This window comes from Protopterus annectens, chromosome 2.part2 (genome assembly GCF_019279795.1).
Source record: "Protopterus annectens isolate FY-2018-M chromosome 2.part2, PAN1.0, whole genome shotgun sequence".
In the NCBI taxonomy this organism is placed as follows: Eukaryota; Metazoa; Chordata; order Ceratodontiformes; family Protopteridae; genus Protopterus; species Protopterus annectens.
Genome location: NC_056730.1, coordinates 1079792904 through 1079820894, shown reverse-complemented (window position 1 = coordinate 1079820894; position 27991 = coordinate 1079792904). Strand labels below are relative to the sequence as shown.

Below are 27991 nucleotides of genomic sequence, written 5' to 3'. Positions count from 1 at the left end.
GTCCCACACACATTGATGGCCTCCAGGCCTTTCCTAGCACCCGTGTTGGGCTTGTGTATTCCACAGCTAGGCACATACACATGCTGGCCACCTGTCATACAGTTGCATGGGCAGTTGAGGATGGTACAGAGGCTGGCACATCATACGTTGTCCTCACATTGCCTTTCAGCAACATTCCACATTCTGGTATTGACAACATACACATCCATCTGCGCATTATACCCTGTGTCTCTGGATGTTATGCTATGTGGCTCATGGACTGTACACACAGTGGTGCCAGCATACCATAGTACCTACTACATGTCAGGTACATATTGCATTACACAGTCCTCAGTCATAGGGCCACTCATGTTCACTATATGCTTACATACGGAACATGCTGTCACAGAGTACTGTCCATGCCTAGATTTCCCACACCTACATACCAAGCGCCATTATTGCTCCACCAGCTCATACCGATACCAACCATACGGGTGTCAGTGTGGCGGATACTTCATATGCGTATCATGGCATCAGGATGCATGACACATGGTGCATGCACATCACCTTTGCATAACTACATTCACCCACTGACTATCACATGGATAGTGGTCCCGTACATACATATCACATTGTACATGGATGCAGTACACACATACGCCACACACAGTCCTGTGCTACCGTATTCCACTGTGGCATGGATATCCTTCTGCAAGGCCACACCTATCTGCACTGTGTGTGATGCTGGTACATAGGTAGCCATTGTACCTGTGAACTACACACATCTACACACAGACAAGGGTACAATAACACATTTATGGTGTACCTTCAACAACAGCTACAGCTTTACATGGCACAACAGTGACATGCCACAATGTTTACTGGGCTCAGACAGTTTACATATGCGGCTGACATACGGACAACACATCTGTACACATCTGCATACCACATACTCAGGGGTGTCTTCTGCTCTGACACGGCTCATGTCCTCCACATGAGTGATGCATATTTATGTTATTTTTATTTTATTTTTATTTTGCATTTGTTGACCGTGCTAGTCTAGCTGGATAGCTGTCCATTTTCAGTAGAGGCCCGGGGAGGAAAAGCTCCACACACAAAGGAAAAAAGCCCAATAGAACAATGCAGACATCTTTGTAACAAATGACTACGATAGAAGAATGTCCAAAAAGGACAGGTTACATAAAGACTACAGTAGGCAGAGAAATATACCAATATATATATATATATGTATGTATATATTATATATATATATATATAAAACTATACTCCTCATACATGCCATCTGCGGTGGGCAGTGTGAACGGAATGCTCCTGGATATGTGCACACACGCCACACTGCATGGGCTGGGCTTCTGTGTTACTTCCACGAACACAACACACACCATGCTGTGGAACATAGGTCCTGTGTACATCCCACAGGGACACATGGTAGCACTCTTCATGTGATACCTCCCTTGCTGTTTGAGTGACACATTGTCCTGGTACCACCACAGCACCGGTACTGTGTAGTGGTGCAGTTGACACCTGCCTCTGCTGTTCACAGGACACTACCATGGAGAGGTGACACTACTGTGTACACTGCCCATGTGCTGACACGTGGACCTGCCAGACTGCATTGTTGCCCACTGTGCACCTGTGCAGCTACTACATGTCCTTTGGGCATGGTTACTTGGTGTCCCTTCCATTTAGACTAGCTATCATGCTACTACTCTGTCCCATACCTACAGGCCATATGTATCCTGTTATTGTATATTCAATAGGCGATACCTGTGTTATGTATGGTATGCCTGTGATACTGTGTATGATATCTGTCATATCTACCTAGACAACTTTACATTACACATATTTCACATACTATCCCCTAATGCAGGGCATACTTGCACGTCGGCCACACCTTACATATGACATCAACGGTATATGCTCATACACATGCGTGCTGTGACAGTATACATACATGTACTATCCCCTGCTATGGCGCTTCCTTGTTGGACATCCACTGCCAGCAACAGCATGTGGTATGGCATTGTTCTCTTTAATGCCCTCCTGTGGCATCCCTTCTGATGTCTCCACTGTGTACATGATGTCCCACTGCTGTACACACGGTGTCTACAAGCGTTGGTATGCTCAGCAGGATATCACTACATAACTACCTTTCACCACTTTCTGCATTACGGATGAGTGTAATTAATTACAACCACCATTCACATACGGTACAGCTTATTAATATAGATCATGCGTTACACAACCTTACATATCGTGTGTTCTACATACCTTGTTGGTGTGTCGTTCCGTGTATCGTGTATCATTTTTCCGTTTCCTTTTGTTTTCGGTAGTACAATGCTGTTTCAGTATGAGCATACGGTTTGAATATGCTGAGAGTCCTCCTTATATACGTCGATACCTGCAACATGTGGATTCATCCCACCAATTGCTGTTCCTCAGTGAGTAATTACGTGCATATCACCTGTGCATCTACTCCATTCGGAAATTACGCGTCAATACAGGGGTATAATTGGAATCTCCACCTGGGCGTTGGCTATTTGCCCTACCTTCGTGGAGATGGTCTGTATTGTGTTATGTTATGTGTAACTGCAACTGCTATGCTTAGCGAAATGTATATTTTGAAGTCATGTCACCCGTGGATTGTGTGTGACAGGTGTAGTATTTGGTTCGACATGGGGGTGTACCTGCCCTGCTGACGACTGATAATGGGGTATTGCATTCAGAACTGTAACATGGCTGTTGTATTCCTTTATACAACGCATGCAAGTATGCATCCGCCTTTAATTGTGTCTCCCACGCGATATGTTGTGGTTGTGCAGATGTCATTGACTGACTGTATGTTTGTGCTGCTATTACGGTTTGTATTCCTTTAATATCTACGGTGGGGGATATCGGTGGTTGTACGTGACGGATATGGGTTGTAGGCCTTGCATCTCTACATGGACAGTATAGTTGTCTGTGTGCTCCATCCCTACTTGGAGAGGTAACAGTTAATAGTCTTTTGTTATGGGAGTGTGGGTTGGGCTGTTGTTAATTGGTTCCGATATCGTCTGCATGTGGCCTTGCTGCATGTATACCCCTGTAACTTCTGTGGTATATCAGCAGCTATGTGTACGTGAGTAATTACGTGCATATCACCTGTGAATCTACTCCATTCGGTAATTACGCATTGATACTGGGGTATAATTGGATTCTCTGCCTGGGTATTGGATATTTGCCCTACCTTCATGGAGATGGTCTGTATTGTCTTATGTTATGTGTAACTGCATCTGCTATGCATAGGGACAAGTATATTCTGCATTCAAGTCACCCGTGGATTGTGTGTGACAGGTGTAGTATTTGGTTCGACATGTGGGTGTACCTATCCTGCCGATGAATGATAACGGAGTATTGCATTCCAAACTGTAACATGGCTATTGTTTGCATTTATACAATGCATGCAATTATGCATCTGCCTTTAATTGTGTCTCCCACGTGATATGTTGTGGTTATGCTGATGTCATTGACTGACTGTATGTTTGTGCTGCTATTACGGTTTGTATTCCTTTATTATCTCCAGTGGGGGATATCGGTGGTTGTACGTCACGGATACGGTTTGTGGGCCTTGCATCTCTACATAACCAGTATAGTTGTCTGTGTGCTCCATCCCTACTTGGAGAGTTAACAGTTAATGGTCTTTTGTTATGGGATTGTAGGTTGGGCTGTTGTCATGTGGTGTCGGTATCGCCTGCAGGTGAGCTTGATGCATGTATACCTCTGTAACATCTGTGGTATATCAGCGGTTATGTGTACGTGACAACTATCCCTTGTCAGTCTGTCCCAGATATTTGCAGTCATTGTGGTCCTGTTGTTGGGATAGCCTGTTTGCCAGTGGTTGCCACATATTCAGATGGGAATTGATTGTTTGACACTTGTAGAACACACAGCGGTGTTTATGGGCCAACACGTGGCCATGGTCAGTACTGGGGTAGCACATACATATTTCCGCGATACATACCTCTTGCTGTGTGGCTTTGCCAACGTATCATATTGCATGTAACATATCGGTGTCGTACATGCAGGCATGACTATTACATACGTCCTTTCCATTTCTTAGGGGAATATTCCTGTGCTACCATCTGGGACATATTCACTTTGTATCGTTCTATGTCACGACACACCTAGCCAGGGTGGGGCTGTCACTACTACTGTGGGAGTAGTAGTGAACATATGCCTGGGCTAGTCTACCGTATGCCTACGCCTAATATTCTGCTCTGCCTCTAACTTGGCACCAACATACACATGTTGCAGACACACACACATTACACTCACACAGCGACGCACACGGCACCCTCAGTGCACACGTACACATACTACGGCACTCACGGGGACGGTTGCACACAGTACCTACGTGGACCACGACACTGGCGGCGGTGTCTACCTCTCCCTTCATATCATCATACTATTACACGCGCATGTACTGTTACAGTACTGTGTTCTGGCGGTCTTTCAGCCTCGCGGTTATGCATATCGGTATGTTACACGTTCCATGGTTGGCGGTATCCTCTTATTTTGAACCTCCCGGATGTTCAGATTGTCGTTGCACTATGTATACTATGTACAGATATCGCGGGATACCTCTCAGTCACCTTATATCCCTCTAATTCCCTGTCTTATCTGTATTATATATGTGTATATGTGTACATATTTATCTATATATATATTATATATATATATATATATATATATATATATATATATATATATACATATATATATATATATATATTTATATGTATACCTCTTGCGGCGACCGTGGCAGGCACACGGCAACGCCATATGCTGTAGGACTCATGTACTGTTCAGGTGTTGCCGTCACATGTTCCGCTGGCTGTTGGGTTTACAGTGTTTGGGGGCTGCCTATGTTGGAGTCACACATAAAGCCACCCATACATTACACTTTACAGGTTGTCATGTTTGTGTGCCATCCATTTCACTGTGTGTGCAGGTGGGGAGGTGTCAGTCCATGGGGCCTACGCTGTCAGAGTATGTGCTATACATTCCCTCTTTGCCAAGGCGTAGGCATATTGGGTACACCTCCGTCTGCCTACTGGGGCTGGCACAGTGTGTTCCTGGTCCAGAACCCTCTGTGCCTGGACTGGCCTTGGCAATTGTGGTGGGCTTTGTGGCCCTTCACTATTATGTCCCTGTAGCAGCTGCTTCCGCAGGATCATATTATGTAGCATGGCACATACTATGAATATGTGGGCACATGTGCCTGGAGAGTACTGCAAGGCTCCACCAGATGTATCCAAGCACCGGAACCGTGATTTCAGCATCCCGAACACACGCTCTATGATTATTCTAGTTTGTGCGTGTGCCTCATTATGGCGTTCTTGCATGTGTGTGTGTGCATTTCTGATGGGAGTCATCATCCACTGCTCCAGTGCATAGCCAGCATCCCCCACGAGATGGCCTTGTGGGATGTCCCCCCTGACAAATACCTGGTACAGCTGTGAGGCATGCCAGATATGGGAGTCGTGGTAACTTCCAGGGCTGCCAGCACACACATCCATGATAATGTCCTGGGCATTGCACACGACCTGACAATTGATGGAGTGGAATCCCTTGCAGTTTATGTAGTGTCTACCCTGCTCACCAGGTGGTGACTTGATTTGTATGTGCATACAGTCTATCGCACCCAGTACCTCCGGGTATTGTGCCACATGGTGGAAGTGGCGCATATTGCTAGCCAACTCCTCCTGAGATCTGGGGAAGTATATATGCTCATTGGCATGTGGTAACATGGCATCCAGGAACCGGTGTAGTACCCTGGATGCTGATGCCTGTGAGATGCCCATTATATCTCCAGTTGGCCTTTGAAAGGTACCTGTGGCCAGTATTCGCAAGCTTACACATACCTTTGTGTCCACTGGGATGGGTTCCCCTCTGTTGTTTCTTGTTCTCAGGCATGGCCGGCACAGCTCCACTATTTGCTGTAACATGTCCCTGTCCACCCTGTAACACTCCACTATCTCCTGGTCATGTAGCCCCTGGTAGGTTACCCTTGGTCTGAACACTCTCCTCCTCCTCCGAGGCCTGCGGTGGTTGTTGGCACCCTCCTCCACAACACCGTCTGTCTCTAACACATGCTGATGGATCACAGCTACGGCAGCACCCAACATGTACATTTTAAAAGTTCCCCGTGTGTTTACACCTATGGTGCGGCGTTTGGGAATACACGGCTGTGTGTTGTGTGCATTCACACTTTATACTATTGTGCTGTGCACACCGATGATGTCATAGGGTGTGTTTGTACGGCCGTATCTAAGGGTTATCTTCCGTGTTTTACCGATGGAACTACAACGGTGTTGCCTTTGGTGTTGCATTACTCTTGCCTGCCATGGATTACCTTTCGACCTTCCCTTACTAGTTCTGCACATTGCACCTACCATTTTCTGGCATGCATCCTGCAGAGCACTGTCATTTCTACTTTCATGGACATGGCATATCATGCGTTTTGTGTGCTACTGCCATTGTGCTGCCTGTCCGCTTTGCTCTGCTGTGTCAGGTCTTCTATCTTTGCAGTCTGCTACCTCCCCTACTTTCTTTGCATTCATATGCCTCCCCTATCCCGTTTTGCAGGTTTCTGCATGCAGAGTTGTCAGCTGCACGATTGGCCTTCGTGGGTTGATTAGTGTTGATTGCTCATTAGTACTCCAATTACACTTCTTCCGCATTTCCTTATATTGTTCACATCACCTTCCTGTTTCCGATATTGTTTGCGGGGCGTGCGTCACATGACTAGGTTCCGAGAACGTTGACATCCTCGTACACATGCACTTTTGCACGCATTGTGTGCTCTCAGCTGAACTATTACCCCACACCCCGGTCCTGCAGCTTTGATTTGCGATGTACAGCCCAGGTTTGCTGTGCTCCAATGTGCTTACTGCTACGGTGGCACACCCCTCTGCAGATGTCATGTATTCCCTCTAAGCCACTCCTCGGTGTATTACCACTGCGCCGTTTGGTACAACCTTACTCCAGCGGGGAGTTTGCGATTCAGTATTATCTGCCTCATTTGCATGGCATTGACTACTAATTCATAATTACCACGCCGAAGACTGCCGCAAGTCCTTGGCAACCCTTGCACCGTGGTTGTGGCGTTCCATGCATACCATGGTGTATTATGCTGTGGACCTGATGTCTATTATGATCCTGTTTTATAACATTGTTATATTATTTCATTATGTTGCACCTTCCGCACACATGTCCTGCGGTTCTGATGTGAGTTACTGTGGACATGCCATTTAAGTTGTTATTTACATGTTGTGCATGTTTTCTTTTGCCATTCTCTGTGTATTTCGCCATTGGCATATGGTAACAGTGTGATACCTGGGTCTGACACTCTTCCGTTGCTCCGATGTTATGTTTGGGAAAATGTAAACCGTTTTTTTTTGGTTTACATTGCCTTGGGCTTATGCTACGCCTGCACCACTTCGTGAATCGCTATATGCCTTCATTTGCATGGTGACACACCGCACATGGGGTGTTTAGCATACCTACGCCGGGGGCTGCACAGATCCAGCGCACGCCGGTAGTGCACGTGGAATTGGATCGTACCTGAATCGCTCGGCGGCCATATTTGGCGTTGTAACGCCTATGCTATGCGTGCGCCTGGTGCAAGGTTCATGAATCCCGGGGATGATGTAACCAGTGTGAGAAGAAAGAACATACAGTACGAAGGTATGTGGCTGAATGGAGGTTGTGTAAAAAAGGGACACTTTTGGATGGATTGTCATGAGCAAACTAAATAAAGAAAACAACGGAAAGGGGAAGAAAATATACATGAGGAAGAACAACATGGGAAATAATGAACAAGGTGAAGAAAAAATGTAGAAGAATAAAAATATCTTGAGGGGAAAAAGGAGAAGAGAGTTTGCATGCAGGAAGAGGGGTCAGCAGAAGGGATTGACACTAATATATAAGATATAGACAGGACAGTTGGTGGATTTTTGATAGAGCATTGCTTATGGGGGATGAATACAATGGTAAGTCCATTGACTTTTCAGGTATTCTCTGGTGGTGGCCTTACATTTTTTCAGTTGTTGTTAGGACTAATTTCAGGTGGGAGACTGTTCCAAGCTTTGGTGGGATTATAACTGTATAGATTACATCTGAACTTAATTTTTGGTTTGTGAGTTAATAGAAGGTCTTGAGTGGAGCGGACTATCAGGTGAGTAGTGGGAGATTAGAGTTGAAAGAGTAGGGCATTAGGAAGGTTGGTAGAGGATGCAGTGAATGATCTGGAGCTGGGAGAGGAGGAAGTGGTGAGGTAGTTCGAGCCAGTTTAGTTGTTGCAGTGAGAGGCAGGGATGGGACTTGTAGGTTTGCTGGGTGGTAAATCTAGCTATCTTATTGTAGGTTGATTCGAGTTTGGCAAGGAGAGTTGAGTTAAGATTAGTAAAAACTTGAGAACTCTACAGTAGACTGGGTAGAAGGTAAGCATGAGAGAGAGTTACTGTAGCTTCCATGATGAGAAACTTTTTGTTGCTTTATAGGAGTCCTAGTTTTTGATGAGTTTTCTTGATACAGTTGTTGATATGTAAATTGAATTTAAGCTGGTCATCAATAATAACTCCTAATAGCTTTGTATTCGATTCAACCTCATTTAAGGTGTTATTTAGAGACCATATTGAGAAGGTGTATTTGATGTGATTATAGTTTATAGGAAAAGTAATAACTTGTTTTTTTGGGATTAAGGATTAGCTGGTTTTCTGAGAACCAGTTTTCAACTGAGTTGAAGGTAGTCTGGGTGGCACAGATGAGTTCAGAGGGTGAGTCAGCAATAGTGATGACTGTAGAGTCATCAGCATATTGGACAAGAGTTGAGAGAGGGCATGAGGAGTGGAGAGAATTGGTAAAGATATTAAAAAGTGGTGGCCCAAGGATGGATCCTTGTGGGACACCCATTTTAACTGGAAAAGGAGGGGAGTGAACAGAGTGCCACTTCACTGCTTGAAGTTGGTCAGAGAGGAAGCTGGCAAACCATGCAGTAGTAGTAGGGGAGAAGTTAAGATTAGTTAATTTGTGCACTAGAAGAGGATGGGAAATGGTGTCAAAAGCCTTTGAGAGGTCTAAGACTAGGCAAGAGATAAGTTTGTTGTCTTCTCTGGCTAGGGAAACAGAATTTAGGAAGGACAGTAGGGCGGTGATAGTGCTATGCTTGGGTCTAAATTTGTGTTGAATTGGTGTAAGCAGGTTTTCTTGAATTAAGTAGTGGATGACCTGTTTATGAATACATTTTTCAAGAATTTTGGAGAGCAGTGACAGGATAGTGATAGGTCTGAAATTGATAATGTCAGTGGAGTTACCTCCTTTATGTATGGGTAAGGTATGGGACTTTGGACTCTGAGATAGAGTGGTTTATTAGGATAGAGACAGGAAGGGTGAGAGAGTAAGTGGCTATTTGAAGAAACTGAGAGGGGATGCTGTCTACAGATGTTGAGCATGGTTTTAATTTGGAGAACGAGGATTTGGTGTAGTTGGTAGGTACAGGTTTAAGTGTGAATTTATTTGTAGTGGTTAAGTTCTGTGGGGATTCTGACTAGTTAGAAATATTGCTTTGAATGGATGGGTTGGGGTTAGGGTTAAGTAGTTTGGATATGGAATCAATGAAATAGGTGTTGAACGTGGAGGCAGTTTCTTCTGGAGTTTTATCTGGATATGGATTAGGGGAGCTTGGAGTACCAGGGTGTAGTATTTGGTTTATTGAGTTCCAGAATTTTTTTGGATTAGATCTCATGGCTGAGGAGGGGGGGGGTTGTAGTAGAAATCTCTTTTGTCTTTGTTAATGCGTGTTTTAGTCTGATTTCTATGTTGTTTAAATTTCTGCAAGTCTGCTGGAAGCTTGGTTTTTGTCCATGTTTTCCATGCCTTGTCTCTATTTTATATTAGGGAATGGAAAACATGGACAAAAACCAAGCTTCCAGCAGACTTGCAGAAATTTAAACAACATTTGAACTGTATAGGTAAAGTCCAATACCTCACCTTGGCTATCCAATACCACCCAAAGAGTGCTAGTGAGTTGAGAATATTAAGGAGGGTGGAGTTAAAAGACGGGACTGCATTGTCTAGGCAGAGCTGATGGAGGTAATTCTAGTTTATTTCTGAGAGGAGGGTTTTGAAGGTTTCTGGGTGGAAGTTATTTAACTTTCTGCAAGTTATGTAACTATGTGGTTTGGCGTGGTGAGGCGAGTATCTAAGTACTTTTATAGGGGAGTGATCACTAAGGGATAGAGTTTCAGGGTTGTGCTGTTTGGAGGGATTAAAGACTAGTATCCAGTCTATAAGAGTGTTAGTTGTTTGTGAGTTGTTGGTGTGTGTGGGGTCAGAGATAAGTTGTGTAAAGCCATACAAATTCATGTGCTGGGGAGAATGTGGAGAACAGAGGGTTAACCAGTTAATATGAACCTCACCCAGAATGATGGTTTCATTGCGAATGTGTTGAGAGAAGTATGAGAGTATGTTTTCCAGAAGGGGAATGTTTTCCCTGGTGCAATGTAGATGGCTACTATAGTGATAGTGGTATGGTTATTAAGTTTGAGGTTGGTGGCCAGTAAGTATTTCGGCTGGGGGAAGAGTGGAGTAGGCTTCTTGAGTCTGGTAGGAGTTAGGAAGTTGAAGTATACTATAGCTACTCCAGTTCCTTTCTTATTTTGATGATCTAAGAGAAGTATATTATAGCCGGGGGGGGGGGGGTCCCTGTCTGGGTGTTGAGATTTAAGCCAGGTTCCTGTTAGAGCAATGACATCAGGGGTGTGGTGGGACAGCCAAGCATGGAGTTCACTAACTTTATTTAGAATACTTCTGGCATTTATTGAGTAGAAGGGGATGTGTTTGTTATAAGGGAAAGAGTTACTTAGATGTGGGATAGCAGTATTATTAGTAGAGATGGGATTGGTGGGGCCAGGATTTGGGTGGATGTCACCTGTTAGAAGTATGATTTTGGGGAGGTACTGGAGTTTGTGCTTGTGAGAACTGTGTTATTTGTTTAATTGTGATTTAAGGGGAAAAAGTAAAAAGAAAGGGTGAGATTTAAAAAAATGCAGGAGGACATAACATGTGGTACACTGGTTGTGATGAATTAAAGTCAGTGGACTTACAGAAGGGGACACGTGGCTTTGAAACTGATTACTTTGTATTATTGGAAGATTTGGGAGTAGCAGATGGTGATACATGTATGACAGATTTCTCAGACCATTTGACATTATGGATGGAGGTGAAGCAAGAAAGGAAGAATTTTAAAATAGGAAATGAAATAAAAAGAATAAATGAGAAATCATGGGGTTAAATTGGAGAGTGGCAAGTATTGTAGTTATGGAAAGATTATATAACCATGAAGGACTTTTATAAAAATTGGTCTGAGTGGTAGTTTGAATTTTAAAAGTATTAAAAGTACTTTTCCAGTGGCAGGATGATGTAAGAAAGGAAGAGAAAGTAAAATAAGGGTACATTTATAGAACTGTATTATAACTAGAACTGTATTAAAGAAATCTAAAGAGCTCTTAATACCTCTCCTGGTGTCTGATGTGAGCAACCACATCACTATGTGACATCCTACACTCTCCCTCTGTATGTGCATACTTCTATCTACATCCTAATGAGGGCTACAATCACTGGATATCATTAATCCCACATTACAAGCCAACACTCACATGGGGTTGATCAGCCAATTGGAATCCAGATCTCTCTCTCTCTCTCCAAAATAGGCTGGTTGTGTCATCCACTTACTCCCACCTTCCTTTGCAAATATTTTTCAGCTCCTAAGCTACTAGTCAAACACTGGGCTTCTGGGCTGTAGTTAAGGCTTTATCCTATTATGATACACAGCCAGGAAGAAATCTTTAAATATTTACATATTTTATTCCAATCTACTATGCAGTTATTCACATGCCACAACCCATACTCACTAGTATTACCTCATCCTCTTTTGTTTGTATTGTTTTCCAGTGTATCTGCTAGTTGTAGATTATATTTACTTTACATCACAGACACCAATTATTTTTTTTAAAACATAACTTTTATTCCCTTGGTTACTGCCTTCTAAAGTTCTCATTATAATCTCCTGCCTGTTTACTTATAAGTTCATAGGGTCATAGGTGTTTACTTGGCTAATGACCACAAAAGCCTTTTTAAGCCTAGCCATGCATCCCAAATCTCTGACAAGTTCTGGTACCCTATATAAGTGTAATCAGGGGCTTGGGAGATGAAACACATACAAGCAGGGGCCTGGGAGACAAACCATTTACAGGCTGCCTGTATCCATTAAAGACATAGGTTCCAAACCAGGAATGGATTTCCTGTCCCCATCTAATTGCCCAAGTTACACTTGAATTGGGTTGGGGAGGAACTGTGCTTCACATGGATGGGAAGCCTGTTCCAGGGAAGGAATAGTCTCTGGGTTACATACCTGTCTCTCCAGCAGGTTCTATTTATATCACAGGCAGGGTTTAAGTCTTTAGAATGGTTAATTCTGCTGCTGTTTGTTTTATGGATATGCAGGAGGTCCATCAGGGTGAGGTCTCATAATGCCTTGTATGCCAGGCATAGAGCTTCCCTCAACAGCCTGTAGAAGATAAAATATAGAGATAGAGCCCTGGGCAGTCTATGTACCATATGTTACTCACACCCTCTATTCTTTTAATGAGGAACCTTTGTGGATGTTCCAGTTGTTGGATGTGACTGGTTAGGTATATACCAAACCGGGATTGTGCTAAACCAATAGGTCTAATAAATGCCAAATACAATGGAATAATGACCTCCATGGACCTAGATGCCATACCTTTGTTTATAAGTTGCACAAAATGGAATGATTTCTTCACTACTGCAGACACTTGATGGTCAAAGTCTAGATTACTGTCCATATGTGCCCCAAAATCCCTGACTACTGGGTAATCTCTTCGGGATGTGTTGTCAATATGATAGTTATCAGGGATGGATTACTTCCCCAAGGATACTATTATGCATTTATTAGCATTTAGTTTTAGTCCATGGCTGTGACACCAGTTATATGTCTGTGTCAGCCCTTCCAGGAGAGCATTTGTGTCAGTGGGGGGGATTCAATAACAGCAACTAATTTGCAATCATCTGTAAATTTAGTCAGCCAGAGACCACTGACATTGATCTTGGCTTCAGAGAAGTAAATGCCAAAAAGGAGCAGTCCCAGGACCGATAACTGAGGGACACATCTTATGACTGGCCTCTTTGTAGAGGTGGACTCCTCAATTCTAACTTCCTCGGTCCTGTCTGTGAGCCAGCTGGCTATCCATAGGGTGACATATGGGTGACATAAGGGTTTATAATTGACCTCTTGAGTTTGTCAACAATGCCTAAGTGGGATATTGTGTCAAATGCTTTGGTCTGGTCAAGGTAGGCAGAGTGAGCCATTTTGCCCTCACCCATTGCCTTGGTGACCTTCTCAAAGAAGTCCACCAGGTTGAGTAGTCATGACTTGTCCTTGACGAAACCAAATTAGGTTGGGTCCAGCGTCAAGCGGTTTCCTATGTCATTATTGATTATTTCCATGATAATTCTTTCTATGGCTTTGCATATGAGACTAGTGAAACTTATGGTTCTGTAGTTTCAAAGGTCTGTAGATGGCCCACCTTTGTGCAGAGGGATGACTGCTGCTGTTCTCCATTTATGAGGCATGAAACCTGTTTGGAGGCTACAGTTAAACAGCAATTCCAGAGGGCCTGATAGGTGATTTTCATTTAGAAGGCATCGTGGGATAGTGCCTGGACCCACTGATGTAGTGTTCTTGGCCTTAAAGAAAGACGTAAAGACCTGTTACCTAGTGATAATAGGGGGAGTTATTTTGGATAATATTTCCTGAGGAGAAGTTAATGGAGAAATAAGGGTAAAGTTAAAGCTGTATTTGTTGGCCAGTAAGTTTGCTATAGCTTCTGGTTCAGTATAGGTGGCTCCATTAACAATGAGCTCCACACACAATTGTGTATTGCCTTTGAGGTTGTGTACATAGCTAAAGAATGCCTTGTGGTTGCCCTTGGCCTGGGAGGCCAAATTTACCTCAAATTTGTCTTTGGTAGACTTTATTTGTCCTCTGAGTTGTTTGTTTAATTTGATGAGAGTGCTTTTATCCTGCTAGATGCTACAACTGTTAATTTTTGCAATGATTTTCTTCCCTCAGTTATACAGCCTATTGATGTTGTGATCCCTCCAGTGTGACTTGTTTTTGATAGTCTAGCCCACCTCTTAAAAGGGGATTTTTTGCTTTATCCACAGTGAAACTCATTCAACAAATGCATAAAATACTAAAGTATGAATACATTATGTCATGCCATCATTTAGTTCTTCTTCATGCTACCCCAGTTTGATAAATTGCACTAATATTCTTCCCAAATGGGCTATTAAGAAAACAAGGACTTCTTCAAGGAGTACAACAACTTGGTGAATCAGATCACTACATGTGGCTGAAATGAAATTCCACAAGAATCAGTTGTTCAAAGCACAGTCTAAGGAACACATTGCTGATCACTGATTTCCACAGGAACTCATTATGGTGTGATTTCTGAGATTGCACCTGTTGTAATTCCCTTCTTTTGGGAAATTACTCTCTTCTTCAAGTTGGTGTGACCATAGACTTGGCATGGATAAGTTCAGGGGGTGAGGAGGCTTGCACCCTATATCAGGGGTGTGCTGTGAGGGCTTGACCCCTAGCAAAAACACTTTCAGTTAACTTTTTCACTCATTTATATTCATGGCATTGTTTTTTTTTTCAATTTTTTTTTATGTTCCTGATGCTCAGTATTTTTCTGTTCAATGTTTGGAAGAGGATCTCTGATCAATGAAACACAGTTTGCTTAATACCACTAAGTATCAACACATTCTGCAGATACCACATATTACATACACATCACTATATAACTGGAAGTGCAACTTAACAAAACCTAATGAAGAACAAAAAAGTTAAAATATGCCATAATATAAATTATCTTTTTGAAAACTTACACCTCAGCTACAAACTGCAAAAACACAATAATGAAATATAAATGCAATTAAATTAGTCAAAATAAACACATGCTGATGAAAAGTATACTTAAACTAAAATGAAAACAATACAAAGTTTAGATGCACGTAACACATAAGCATACCATCTACAATGACAATGAAACCCTTGAAAAAACCGCAATAACAAAAGAAAATGTTTACGAAAACAACCCAAACTATAAAATAATATATGCAACATCTCCTTCCTCTCAAATACTCTTTAACACAACAGGCTGAGGCAAGGTAGGACATAAAATAAATAAAATAAAATACAATGAAAAAATCCTAGAATACAACAATCCCAATAATGCAACAAGTAATTCTTGAAACCACTGTAATCTTCTCCATCATGAAAGTCCCCATCACTGCCCTTTTCCTTCTTGTGTACAATGCACCATCCTCTTATAAATGACCACCGGATGTTGCACAGTAGCACTTGTTAGAAAGCAGCCTTCCTATGACTTGCTATATACATTGTACTGCTGTGTCAAAGACCTCCCAACAAAAGAAAAAAAAAACTTCCTTACCATAAAAGGCCTGTTCTCAGCCATATATCAAACTGAAGAGGCATCACATTTCTCTTTATAAACTCTTCCAAACAGCTAAGCATGCCTCCTAATCATACCTCTCAACCTCTTAGAGCAAAAAATCTGGACAAAGTCTAAAATGATGTGGGGGACAAATAGGGACATATTTTAAATATTGCTCTTACTAACTTAGAAAGTTGATAGAATAATAGGTTTTGCATTAGCATGAATTTTCCGGAGGATGTGCAGTCTTCAACTGAAATGTTTGTCATTATTTCCTGACTCCAATCCTCAGCTATTTGCCAGAAAGGGACAGATATTAGGGGGAACAGAACGATAATATGAGGCAGAAGTCTGGACATTCTGCAAAAACCTGTACAGTTGAGAGGTATGCTCCTAATCAATAACACACTGCCATAATCTTTCTGTTATATCCAACAAGTGAAAGGAAAACTGTTTAAAACTGTTGAATGGGAAAAAAATCTCTACTAAATGTTGAAATGAATGCAAAAAATTACAGATAGAAATGGGCTACTTGATCTTATTGTAGGCATGAATCTCAGTGTTAGAGACACTTTTTCCAAGAGTTGTCAATATTTTAAGTATATATATATATATATATATATATATATATATATATATATATATATATATATATATATATATATATATATGTTTCAGACTTGCTATATCGCTCCTGAAGCAGACTGGTGCCTTTCCTTGGAGGCTGGCCTTACTATTTCATAAGTGATAGTTTAGTGTCCCCTAAGTAATATTTCATTAAATAACTGAAAGCTTGTAGGAAAAATTCTGACAAGCAGAGTTAGTGTTTAAACTTGAGTAACATTAAAGTTGGTATTCACAGACAGCACACAGTGTTGAGCAGATTAGCCCAGTCAGTGGTGATGTGCATGAAGCAGGTGCTATGGAGAAAAACAAAGTGTGTTGCTATGCCTCATTGTGTAGACATGGAGCATCATATCCAATGTGGCATATGTTTCTTTAGACGCGTGTAGCCCACAGTGTGCTCCCACACAACTGAACATGACAGTGTCATGCCATTATGATGTATTACACACCTGCATACACCATTTCCTCTATTTCCTGTTGTTCTCACCTGCCATTAATGTTAAGTACAGTATTGTTGTACATTATCAGGTGTGTTGTCTTCCTTCAATAGCCTATCTCAACGGCCAAAGTCTTACTCTGTGAAGTTCCGATTTCACAGTTGCTCATCTTAATGATTTCTCAGACAAAATGGCACCCACACTTTATATCATGATAATAAGGGTTACTTAGCAAGACATTTCTGCTAATGAAAAAATTTAGTGCAGCTAAAATTGTTACCATAATACAATGTGCTATCCACACTGAGTGGTGGTCCCCTGCTTGCCCTGTGGATAGGGATACATGCACATGCTATGTTCATGCACGGTGCTTCTGCTGATTATAGAACCATGATTCTTTACCATGAAAGCTTTCATTGGTACCTCATGCGCTGTGCTACAATGTATGTCATGTGACATCAGAAAATGCATCCAGCTTTGCAGGGCAATTATTTTGCTCCTCGAGTAAACCTGTGTGAATGAAAATGGTTTCCTCAGGTGCTGAGAACAGCAATGATTTTCTTGTATTTCCTTTACAGAGACTTTATGATGTCCGATTCTGCAAGGTGGGTGCTTGGCCCATTCTACAAAGTGGATGTTTGGCATGAGCCTGCCAGTATGGTGAATGTGTCAGTCATCAGTGCAGCAGTCATTTTGACAAACTGCAATGGTATAATCCTGACCTTTTTACAGAGCGAGAGGGAGACAGACAGAGAGAGGGGATTGGGAGAAAGAGTCATAGTTTTATTGTATGCATTGTTTTTTTTTCCCCATCATCAGGACCAACAATGTGCTGAGTTCTTACTTTCTTTTATAGCAGCTAATGCATGCCAAGTCAACGGGAAGTAATGTTCCAGGAGGTAAGAGTGCCCCTTGTGCAGTGCAATGAAAAGATGATGTGCACTGCAGTATGCAACTGCAATTTTAGGTACAGCATGTGTGTTTACTACATATGTGTTTAGTAATGTGCTCTCTTTGTTTTCCTCTTCTTTCTGCAGACCCAGCTATAGTTATAGAAAAGGACTGGCAGTGGTCATCTTAGCCTGCACCAGCAACACCTCTGCAGAGGGTAAACAAGTGCTCACCAAGTCTACTTCTAAACAGGGTAAAGAGATCAGCTTGCTGAAGTCAACCTGCAGGACTCAAAGGTTGCATTTGTACCTTGGAGGGATTCATGTGGTCTCCCTGTGATAGTTGCAGTGGCTGGTGTTATTCAAGGTGTGCCAACAGTTGGACACCCATCTCATTATCATGGAGCACCTGTTGGTGTGGTTTACTGAGTGATAGGATCAGCAGGCCCTACCACTGGTCAACCAGAGGTGCAGTCTACACATGACAGCAGAGGTGCTGATGCCTGAGAAAGTTGGGCTTTGGCAACCTTGTATCCACCATGTACCCTGAAGTATGCTCATCCAATTGTTCTCTTCTCTTATGCGTCATTCCTCATATCTTGTTTACTATCCATCTAGCACCCTCACTGGGAGTCCACCCTCCATTTTTCTGTCTGCATCCATCCATTGTTGTCCCATGTTTTGGGTTAAGACCACCTTATCTGTCCACAGCCAGATCCTGCAGTTGTCTAGGACCTGCTGGCTTGGGAGGCTCACTAGCCGGGGGTTTGCCACAAAACTTACATTCCTTCTTTAAGAATGTACTTTGTGTGCATTACATTTCGTCTTTAAGTATGCATACAGAGTGCATCCTCAGTAGGATCTGTGCATGCATCTTTAGTAATGACACATTAACATTTAAACAGTAGAGTGGACTGTGCAGGATTTTATGGAGGATGAGAGATGAGCATGAAGAATTGTCATTTTTAATGAAATGAACACAGACAACGTGCGTGTGTGTGTGTCTGTAAAATGCCCAGTTAGGGATGGCAGGTTTGTTAACTTATTAGGGATCAAACCCTGTTCCTTGATTACAGGATCCTAGAGCCTGAACCCGCTACACCAACTACCAAATTGTCATTAGCAGGTGCTTTTTAAGGACTGTTGAGTTTCTGTGCATTTTTAAAGACTGTTGAATTTCTGTGCATTTTCAAGAATGTTGAGTTTCAAAAGAAGAGATGTCTACTGTTGCTCCTGCTAAGTCTATTTTTAATGTGTTTTGTTTAAGAAATGGCCATCATCAATTTTTATGCTATACATTTTGAAAGCAGTGTTAGTAGCATGGCAAGCAGCAGACTTTCCTCTGGTGCCGAAGACTAAGAGTTCTACTCTCACATTTTTTTTCTCCAAATCATTTGGGTTTCTAATACCATGATGGGAATGGACCCCCTTCCTAAGTTAAAGTATGATTAAAGTTCATGAAATTAGTATTGTTTCAGTTTTTGATGTCAGCCAGAAGTGCTCTTTGCAGCACCTGCAATGTGATTAGTAAAGACTCCTTCTGCAATTCACACCATGTAGATGAAGTGCTGATATTGCAGTACCCTTTAAGATGGGATGGGGGGGGGGGTGCAGCACTCCTGAGTGTCTTCCTTCAGATAAAATGCCTAGTAACTATGAACCTGTTGCTGGTTTGACAGCCATTCCCTACTGCAATAGTACCAGGTCAACAATTTTTTTTAAATATAAGGGGGCAATTTATTCTTTGAGGGTGGCAGGCATTGAATTTGTACATGAAACACTGAAATTTAAAGTTGTTTGTCAGCAGCAATTCCTTACAGATCCCTTTAATGTGGAATTCTTCAGATGACTTCTACTTCTGCAGATATTGTGTATATTGATTGATTTGGTGGATTGGAATGACAGATGTTTCAGTGGTCTTTTGTGGTTGAAATGTTCCAGAATGCGTGGTTTTATCATTATTGTTTCATTCATAAGTTTTGATTTATTGCTTACTGGAAAAATGCACAAACCTAAAATTTAAAACACACACAGTGATGTTATATTATACAAATTATACAAGGAATATAATCAAATACAATCTGGATGTTGTATCAAGGAACGTATGCAAGGTCCAAAAAATGTGTGCAAGGGGACTATGGTTTGAAAACAGGCCAAAGGTAAACTTAATCTGCCACTGGCCAGATGTATTTTCTTCAAATGTGGGTTTCAATTAATGTAAGTTTCAAGGTCAGGAAAGCTTACTGTTCATGCTAAGTCTGTTTTGATTCTGAAACTAAATTGTTTTGTTTAGCAAATGTCCATCAGTCTGTTATAAAATTTGAAATAAAAGTTTTAAACATATCTAATCATTGTAAAAGCAAAGAAAAAAATAGTATGCCTACTCATAGGGTTGAACAGTGTTTATGGAAACTGGGGAGAAATAGCCAAGTAATGGGACTCTGGAATGGCTGGGGGGGGGGGGGCTGCTTGGGGGGGGGGGCTGATCCATTATCCTGCCTATCACCTCATTTGACCATGATGTGGCTTTGCATCTGTCTGTATTTATGTTTGTTTTTCTGTCACTGTTACTTTATTCCCATCTCCTTCTACCCTTCCACAACCATTCCTCACCACTTGCCCCAGCTACCCATCCACAACTATTCATCACCACTTGCCCACAGCTACCCTTAATTTTCTTATCTTCCAAAAGGGAGTCTTTCTCACAAAGGAAATGCCCTTCTCTCCCATCCCTCCCAACCCATCATTTCTTATGGGTACCCCTTGTATGTTTTCCTTTGCTTGTTTACATATTTTTTAAATTTCCTACCTCTCCCATTCCTCACCATTTATGGGCTGGCACTTTACTTTGCTGCTCTGTCTTGAGCTGTCTGCCACTGCTCTTGTGGCAGAGATGTGGTGCTGTCTTGCAGGTATGAGAGTGTATAGCCTTGAACACGTTCCTATATACCTGAATACCTTTCCTGTGATGGAGAATCCAAACATGAGCACTTTGCTAGCATTGTATCTGCCTAAGACAACTCCCCCATGACACCACCTATTTACCTTACCATGCAATCCCTTTATCAGCCTACCACCACTATGCAACCCCTTAAATGTATCTGAGAAGGTAAACGTATCATTGCAATGTGGGCTGTTTGACATTTAGTTCTACTCAGGAGTAAGGCACCTGTCTGTGAATCCCAGCATAGATATGATTAAATATAAACAGGAAATAGTGAAAAATTGCTCATTTTAAAAATAACTTTATATATCTGTACAGCTATCTACATGGATATGTAGACAGTTATACATGTTGCCACCCCTCCGTTTTTTTTCCGGACTATCAGGAAATCAAACTGATTCTCCGGTAGTCTGGAAAACACTGTACAAACTCCGGTATTCTGTTTCAAAAAGGAAACAGACTATCGGAGTTTGTAAATCGGCTGATTTACTATGCTTTTTTTACAGAAAAGCATAGTAAATCAGCCAAAAGCAGGCGGCGGGAATGAAAAAAGAGGGCGTTCCCGTTGAGTGATGCTGTCGTGACATCACAAAATAGGAGGTATGTTGGCGGGAGAGGGGGTTGGGGGGCGGGGTTACTGGTGATGCGAGGGGTGTGGCTTTGCTCTGGTTTTAGCCGTGAAGGAAGGTGGCAACCCTAACATGTATGCAAACATTTCTTCAGCAGGGCTAGCCACTTGGCAGTGTAAACCCCTGGCTCTATATGATTGTCACTGTTGAAGTGACATCCCAACCCCATGTGCAAAAATTGGAAAAAAGGATTGTGGATGAATGCATGGATACATATAAGCACACATATATATATATATATATATATATATATATATATATATATATATATATATATAAATACAACTGGAATTATACTGTTGTTGTTTAACATTTCATCTGCAGGTATGTATGTGTTAGGAATCAAGCTGATAGCATCAGAATGCTAGTTAGGTCAATGGATTTTTTCAACCAAATCTGTTACATTCACACATTGAAGACATAAACTGAAGAAAGAAATGTTAAAAAGATGTTTACTTACACTGGATCATACGGTGCTGGTCCAAGACCATCACTGGAATCTAAGAAGTGCTTGGTAAGACCTGGAGTCTGTGGCTTCATTCCCTCCTATATCAAGAGATTCATTGTTACTTACCGGCTATTTTTCAAAGAACTAATACTGTTTATTTAAGATGACAAATTATGGACATTCTGCCTTAAAAGTCACTTATTCTAGATTTTGTCATTTGGACATTCTGCCTTAAAAGTCACTTATTCTAGATGTTGTCATTTGGGTGTGATACTATCTTTTAATATCATTAAAGCTTACTTTGGTGAGTACTGAAGAACACACAAGTACTGAGGCATCTGTGAAAGGCTTAGTAAGGGAATTGCTTAGACTGTCTTGTCTAACTGTGTCATAACAGTGCATCCACCAAAACATTTGTAACAAAAAGGGCAGAACCAGGGCTCAGCTCATGTTCTACGGCTATCATGTCATAAAATATTCCACAGCTACTATCAAAATATCACTGTTGTATCCACTGCATATAAACTACTGCTTCATATTTTACATAAGGATATCTTTATAGTTCAAATTTCAGTCCCATGTAACAGACACCAACTAAAATGGACTTTATTTATAATCTCTGATATGCTGCTTGATAGAACTGGCCTTCTGGTACAGAGGCAATTGCTGTACCACTACCAACTGCCTTAGCTAAGGGTAGGGTTACAGATGTCAGAGCTGTTCTGGAAAGGACAGGATGAGCCCTACTGACAGTTATTTTCCAACAGGGGAGTGGGGAAGGCAGAGAAAGGGATCAATGTATATCAATCACAATCTAGAGGTCAGAAATACTGCAGACATAAAATTTAAAAAGGTAGGTGTGTGTGTGTGTGTGTGTGTGTGTGTGTGTGTGTGTGTGTGTGTGTGTGTGTGTGTGTGTGTGTGTGTGTGTATGTCATACCTCTCAACCTCTTAGTGCAAGAAATCTTGACAAATCCAAAATAATGAGGGGAAAAGGCCCAAAAATAGGGGCAAATGTTTAACACTGCTCTTATAAACTTAGAAGGTTGCTAGAGTAACAGGTTTTTGGTTAGCATACATTTTCTGGAGGACATGAAGTCTGAAACTCAAATGTATGTCATTATTTAATGACTTTAATCCTCAGTGATTTGCCAGAAAATCACACATTTTATGAGGAATAATCCAAAAATATGAGTCAAAAATCCAGACATTCTGCAAAAATCTGGATGGTTGAGAGATATGAATTGTGTATGTGTGCATTTGAGATTGACAAACACTTGTCTTTGTGACCCAGATTGCTATTTGCAGCTCCTCTCACTCATTGGCATGATTGTGGAATCGATGAAAAGATTTCCTAAAGCAAAGAAGAGATCATCAGCAAAAGCTGTGAAAATCTAAGAACCATTGCTATTGGAGTGTTGGAGATCTAGAAAGTAGCAATACAAAACTGGCTGCCCAGCCGAAGAATTTGTTCTACTATTTGTTTTAGACACCAAGATCCGCACCTCTTTATAGAAAGTGCAATCACTTAAAAGAAACATGCAGGAGTGTGCGTGTATGTGTGCGCGTGTGTGTGTGCGTGTGTGTGCGCGTGTGTGTGCGTGTGTGTGTGTGTGTGCGTGTGTGTGCGTGTGTGTGTGTGTGTGTGTGTTTCTGTATGTATGTGTGTTAGTGGATACCTGTGTGTGCATGGCTAGCTCTCAATGTGCTAGTGTTTAACAGAGAGACATAGTAATGAGCCAGTAATTAGATACTACTGCTCAGTGCAATTTTTTCAAGCTTCTGACTCTGTAAATATTACTATTGCCATATTCAGCTTACTGGTGTTGCAATTATATGCCTGGGAGTCCCAGATGAACATATAATACAACCATTTAAAAACCTAAATGGGAATCTAGTCACTAAGCCTCTTCTTGCAAAATGTAGAAAAACAGCACTGTTAGATGGGATACTGTAGGTCACCTGAACTCTCCTTTGAAGGAACATGACATGTAAAAAGGGTACGGTACTAATAAAATAATGGTAATTACCTCCTGTGACATCCCTCCTCTGGGCCAGTGATCAAGGAGTCTCAATACTCACCACAGACACTGGTGAGGAATGTTCACTTGGAACAAAAATAGATACACACAGTATTTCTCAATGCAGCTATCTGCACCAAGCACAATACACAGAACACACTCCGTCCTTGGGCTGGGTTTCTTTCTCTCTCTCTCCAGGCCCCAAATATGACTCCCCAGTGACACAGCTGTGGAGCTGAGTCCTCAGCTGAGTGTTCCAAGCCAAGTCCTCCAAAACCCTGTCTGTGGAACAAGTGCTCTGTGTCCCTGCTCCAAGTAGCCGACACACATACACAGTCTTTGAGATTGGATTTTCACACACACAGACACACACACACACACACACACACACACACACACACACACACACATTCCTGGGATATGCTGGCATAGATTTACCAGCTATGCCCCCTCTGCCAAGACTGTAGGGTAAATACTGCCACAATAATCCAAAGCCAACTACTCTAAGGTTCTTACCAGGATATCCAATTACACTTAGTAAAATTAATACTAATACAAATGGTAGTGCTTGACCAGTGCAGCAAAGCTTTCAGAAATGGCCACAGTATCACTAAATAAATATAAATACTCTCAAAGATTAAAATATTCTCTAAAAGACCAGCCACAATGAAAAGTTTAAATATGTTTAATAATAAATAATAAAAGAACATAAAAATACTAAATGTCTATTTCCAATAAACACCAGAGTTTCAATCACAGGAAATATTAAAAATAACACGAATGGATAGATTCACAGAGATTCAGAAAAACAGTACTTAACTAATCTCGCTATATTTTCCTGACTGATGTAAAGAATTACTATTCCCTGGTTACTTATTAAAGCAAGGCAAGATGAAGTGGGTGATTGATCGTTCATTGTCAGGTTTCAAAAATAGACTGCCCTGAGACTTCTGTCTCATTTAGTATTAAAAAATCAGTTCAGTGCTGGCATATAAAATGACATCACACACATCTGGTCATCTGACTTCTGGTTCCCACACTACCCCCTTTACTAGAAAATGAACCAGAATCCAGCACAAACGTGTCATAATACGTAGACATCGAGCTTTGCTAAGATGTGTTATAGCATCTGGAAGCTATAAAACCATTTCAAAAACTTCCACCCTTCCAGGGTAGCAATTAGTTCACCCCTAAGGACAATACATTAGGATTCCTAGTCCTGGTTTTCACTGACATTTTGTCTCTGGCTGCAATTGTAAGATACAATCTTTATGGCCTAAACCAGGTAATTAATTTCAGACTAATTTTCAAAGTTAGCTGGACTGCGATTAACCTCTTCTCTTCCAGTTCCCTCTGTTACAATATATTCATTTCAACCGTTACAATACAGTCTGACATACAGGTGCATTTCTTTTCTGTTCAGTGGGACCCACTGTTGTACATTTTTAACACAAGCAGCTTTAAAAATACATTTTCAACACAAACACCTGTACAAATACAAATAAGTTTGATATACAAATGACATACAATTCTTTACAAAACTCCAGCCAGCTATACTGGCATATGTTACACATCCACTGTCCTACTTCTCCTGGTATAGCTGGCAATACTGCACATCATCACACCCCATATAAAAAAAGATTTCTCCATGAACACACAGTGGATTTAAGGAAGGACTAAGAATAAATGGTACAGATGATAAGATGAATAATTTACTGTTAATGTACACAGAGCTGGGTCAGAACCGCCACATTTCTCTTATGAAGCAGGTCTGCATGGCTATCAGACATGTATCTATCTACAGTATCTATATTTATATATATATATATATATATATATATATATATATATATATATATATAGAGCACACACACACACACACACACACACACACACACACACACACACACACACACACACACACACACACACACATACACACACACACACGTGGTGTTTGTGTGTATGTGTGTGCTCTTATTAAATGTTGAAAAACAATGATTTATAATCTGTAATATTTTCCTTACATCCATCATAAAGCAATGGGGGGGGGGTCTCACTTTAACATATTCTGTAAAAGGTACAACCTGAGTTGATAGTAAGTATCCCATCTCAGGCTGCACTTTGATCTGAAATCCACCACAGGTGTACATACTTCATTCCCCTGCAGCTTACCAAACGTACATTTATTGTATAAAGGCAAGTGATGGTACAAATTAGTGAATGTGGTATTTGTTGAACTTTCAGAATTCTGAATGTTTATTTTGTCAACAAAGGTAAGTGGGGTTTAGGTAGGGGTGGGACTGTTTGTGTGTGCATTTTGGACATAGGGTTAGGATAGAAGTTAGGTGAAGGGCATAGCTTTAGTGTACATCTATGTGTGAGTGTTCTTAGGTTACTGTTTTAGTATTGGTTAGGTAAGGGCATAGCTTTAGTGTGTGTGTGTGTGTGTGTGTGTGTGTGTGTGTGTGTGTGTGTGTGTGTGTGTGTGTGTGTGTGAGTGTGCACATGTGGGTAGGGTGTGTGTGTGCACATGTGGGTAGGGGTTAGGTATGGGATAGGTCTAGTGTTTTGTGCGTGTGTGTGTTGGTGTATATTTATGTGTATGAGCCTGTCCTATGTAGTGGTAGTGTTATGGAACTGTAGAGTTAGAGGCAGGGTTAGGGTTATGATTAGCATGTATTACTAAGGTGGTGCTTCTCCCTGCCCAGCATCCATCCTTCCACTGCAGTCAAGACACATCTTACGTCTACAGTGACTCCATGAACAAAACTTAACATCCACAAAGTTTACTTGGAAAGTAGAGAATGGAACTGGTTGTCAGGCCTTTCTTTATATCACATACACACTCCTCATGCACACATAGAGACAATTTAGAGTTGCCACTCCACCCATTTCCATAGGTGTAGATTGGCACAGACTGAGATCACCATCACCATCACACTGCCACTCCTCTTCCACCAGTACAACTGGACCTGCAAAAGGAAGAGAAACTGAGTGGTGCTCCAGGCAGAACTCATTAATACACACTTATGTTCCATAGACCATTACTGATTTACAAAGCATAAGTGCACATGACATATACATCCCACTGCCAGGAGACATATTCCTACCTAGTGAACCATTCTTCCATGTTCTTCCTCTGCAGCTGTAAGACAGAGTAGGAGGAATGTAGTACTGTACAGGGTCTGGAAAAAGTCAAGGAGAAAAGCTGCTTAGGCAGCTGTCGCTCTCTGTCCCTAGCCTCTGCTCTCCACTGACTGATCAGTTTGGTTTAATACTATAACAGGTCACTATAGCAATGCTTGCACTAGAATAGTGGTGCCAGAGGCATCAGTTTTCATCTTGGCAAGCTTGACCAGGCATCAGCCTTATATGAAAGACCATCATCCTGACCCAGCAAGTACTCCTACAAGATTCTATAGAGGAAGAACAAAACAAGCTTGATTTCCATTGGGCAACGCTCAGCAGCCCTACTGTTTCTAGTGACTGACGCTGCTATAGTCAGACTGCAAAATCTCATGCACACAGATATATTTAGACATCATGGAAAGCCAACTGGCTCACAGACAGGACCTAAGAAGTTAGAATTGGGGAGTCCACCTCCACAAAGAGGCCAGTCACAAGTGGAGTCCCTCATGGATCAGTCCTTGGACTGCTCCTTTTTGCCATTTAATTCTCAAACGTCAAGGCCAATGTCAGTGGTCTCTGGCTGACTAAATTTGCAGATCATTGCAAATTAGGAGCTGTCATTGAATCTTATACTGACACAAATGTTCTCCACGAGGGGCTATCACAGACAAACAACTGGTGTCAGAGCCATGGACTAAAACTAAATGCCAAAAAATGCATAATAGTATCCTTTGGGAAGTCATCCATCCCTGGTAACTATTATACTGACAACACATCCCTTAGAGTTTACCCAGTGGTCAGGGACTTAGGGACAAACATAGATAATAATCTAGCCTTTGATCATCACGTGTCTACAGTGATGAGGAAATCAGTCTATGTTGCGCAACCTATAAACAAAGGTATGGCATCTAAGTCCAAGGAAGTCATTGTTCCACTGTATTCACCATTTATCAGACCTATCATTGAGTACAGTGCCCCCTTTGGTATGTACCTAACTAGGCATATCTGACAACTGGAACGTCCACAGAGGTTCCTCACGAAAAGAATACAGGGCGTAAGTAATATGTCCTGTACTGACCACCTCAAGGCCCTATCCCTGTATTCTGTCTCCTACAGGCTTTTGAGGGGAGATCTATGCCTGGCATAGAGGACATTGTCAGACTCCACTCTGATGAACCTCCTGCATATCTACAAAACAAACAGTACCAGAATTACCCATTCTAAAGACTTAAACCTTGCCTATTATATAAATAGGACCTGCTGGAGATAGGTATGTATC

General features: G+C 41.6%; 1 protein-coding gene across 1 annotated transcript in view; it reads right to left on the bottom strand.

Annotated features, from left to right (window-relative positions):
* Window positions 1-27991, bottom strand: part of LOC122795878 (coiled-coil domain-containing protein 17-like) — a 748474-nt gene that overhangs the window by 98086 nt on the left and 622397 nt on the right. The window contains exon 9 of the mRNA XM_044064297.1: window positions 21572-21657. Within this exon, the coding sequence (XP_043920232.1) occupies window positions 21572-21657 (86 nt within the window). The remainder of the gene's footprint in view (window positions 1-21571; window positions 21658-27991) is intronic.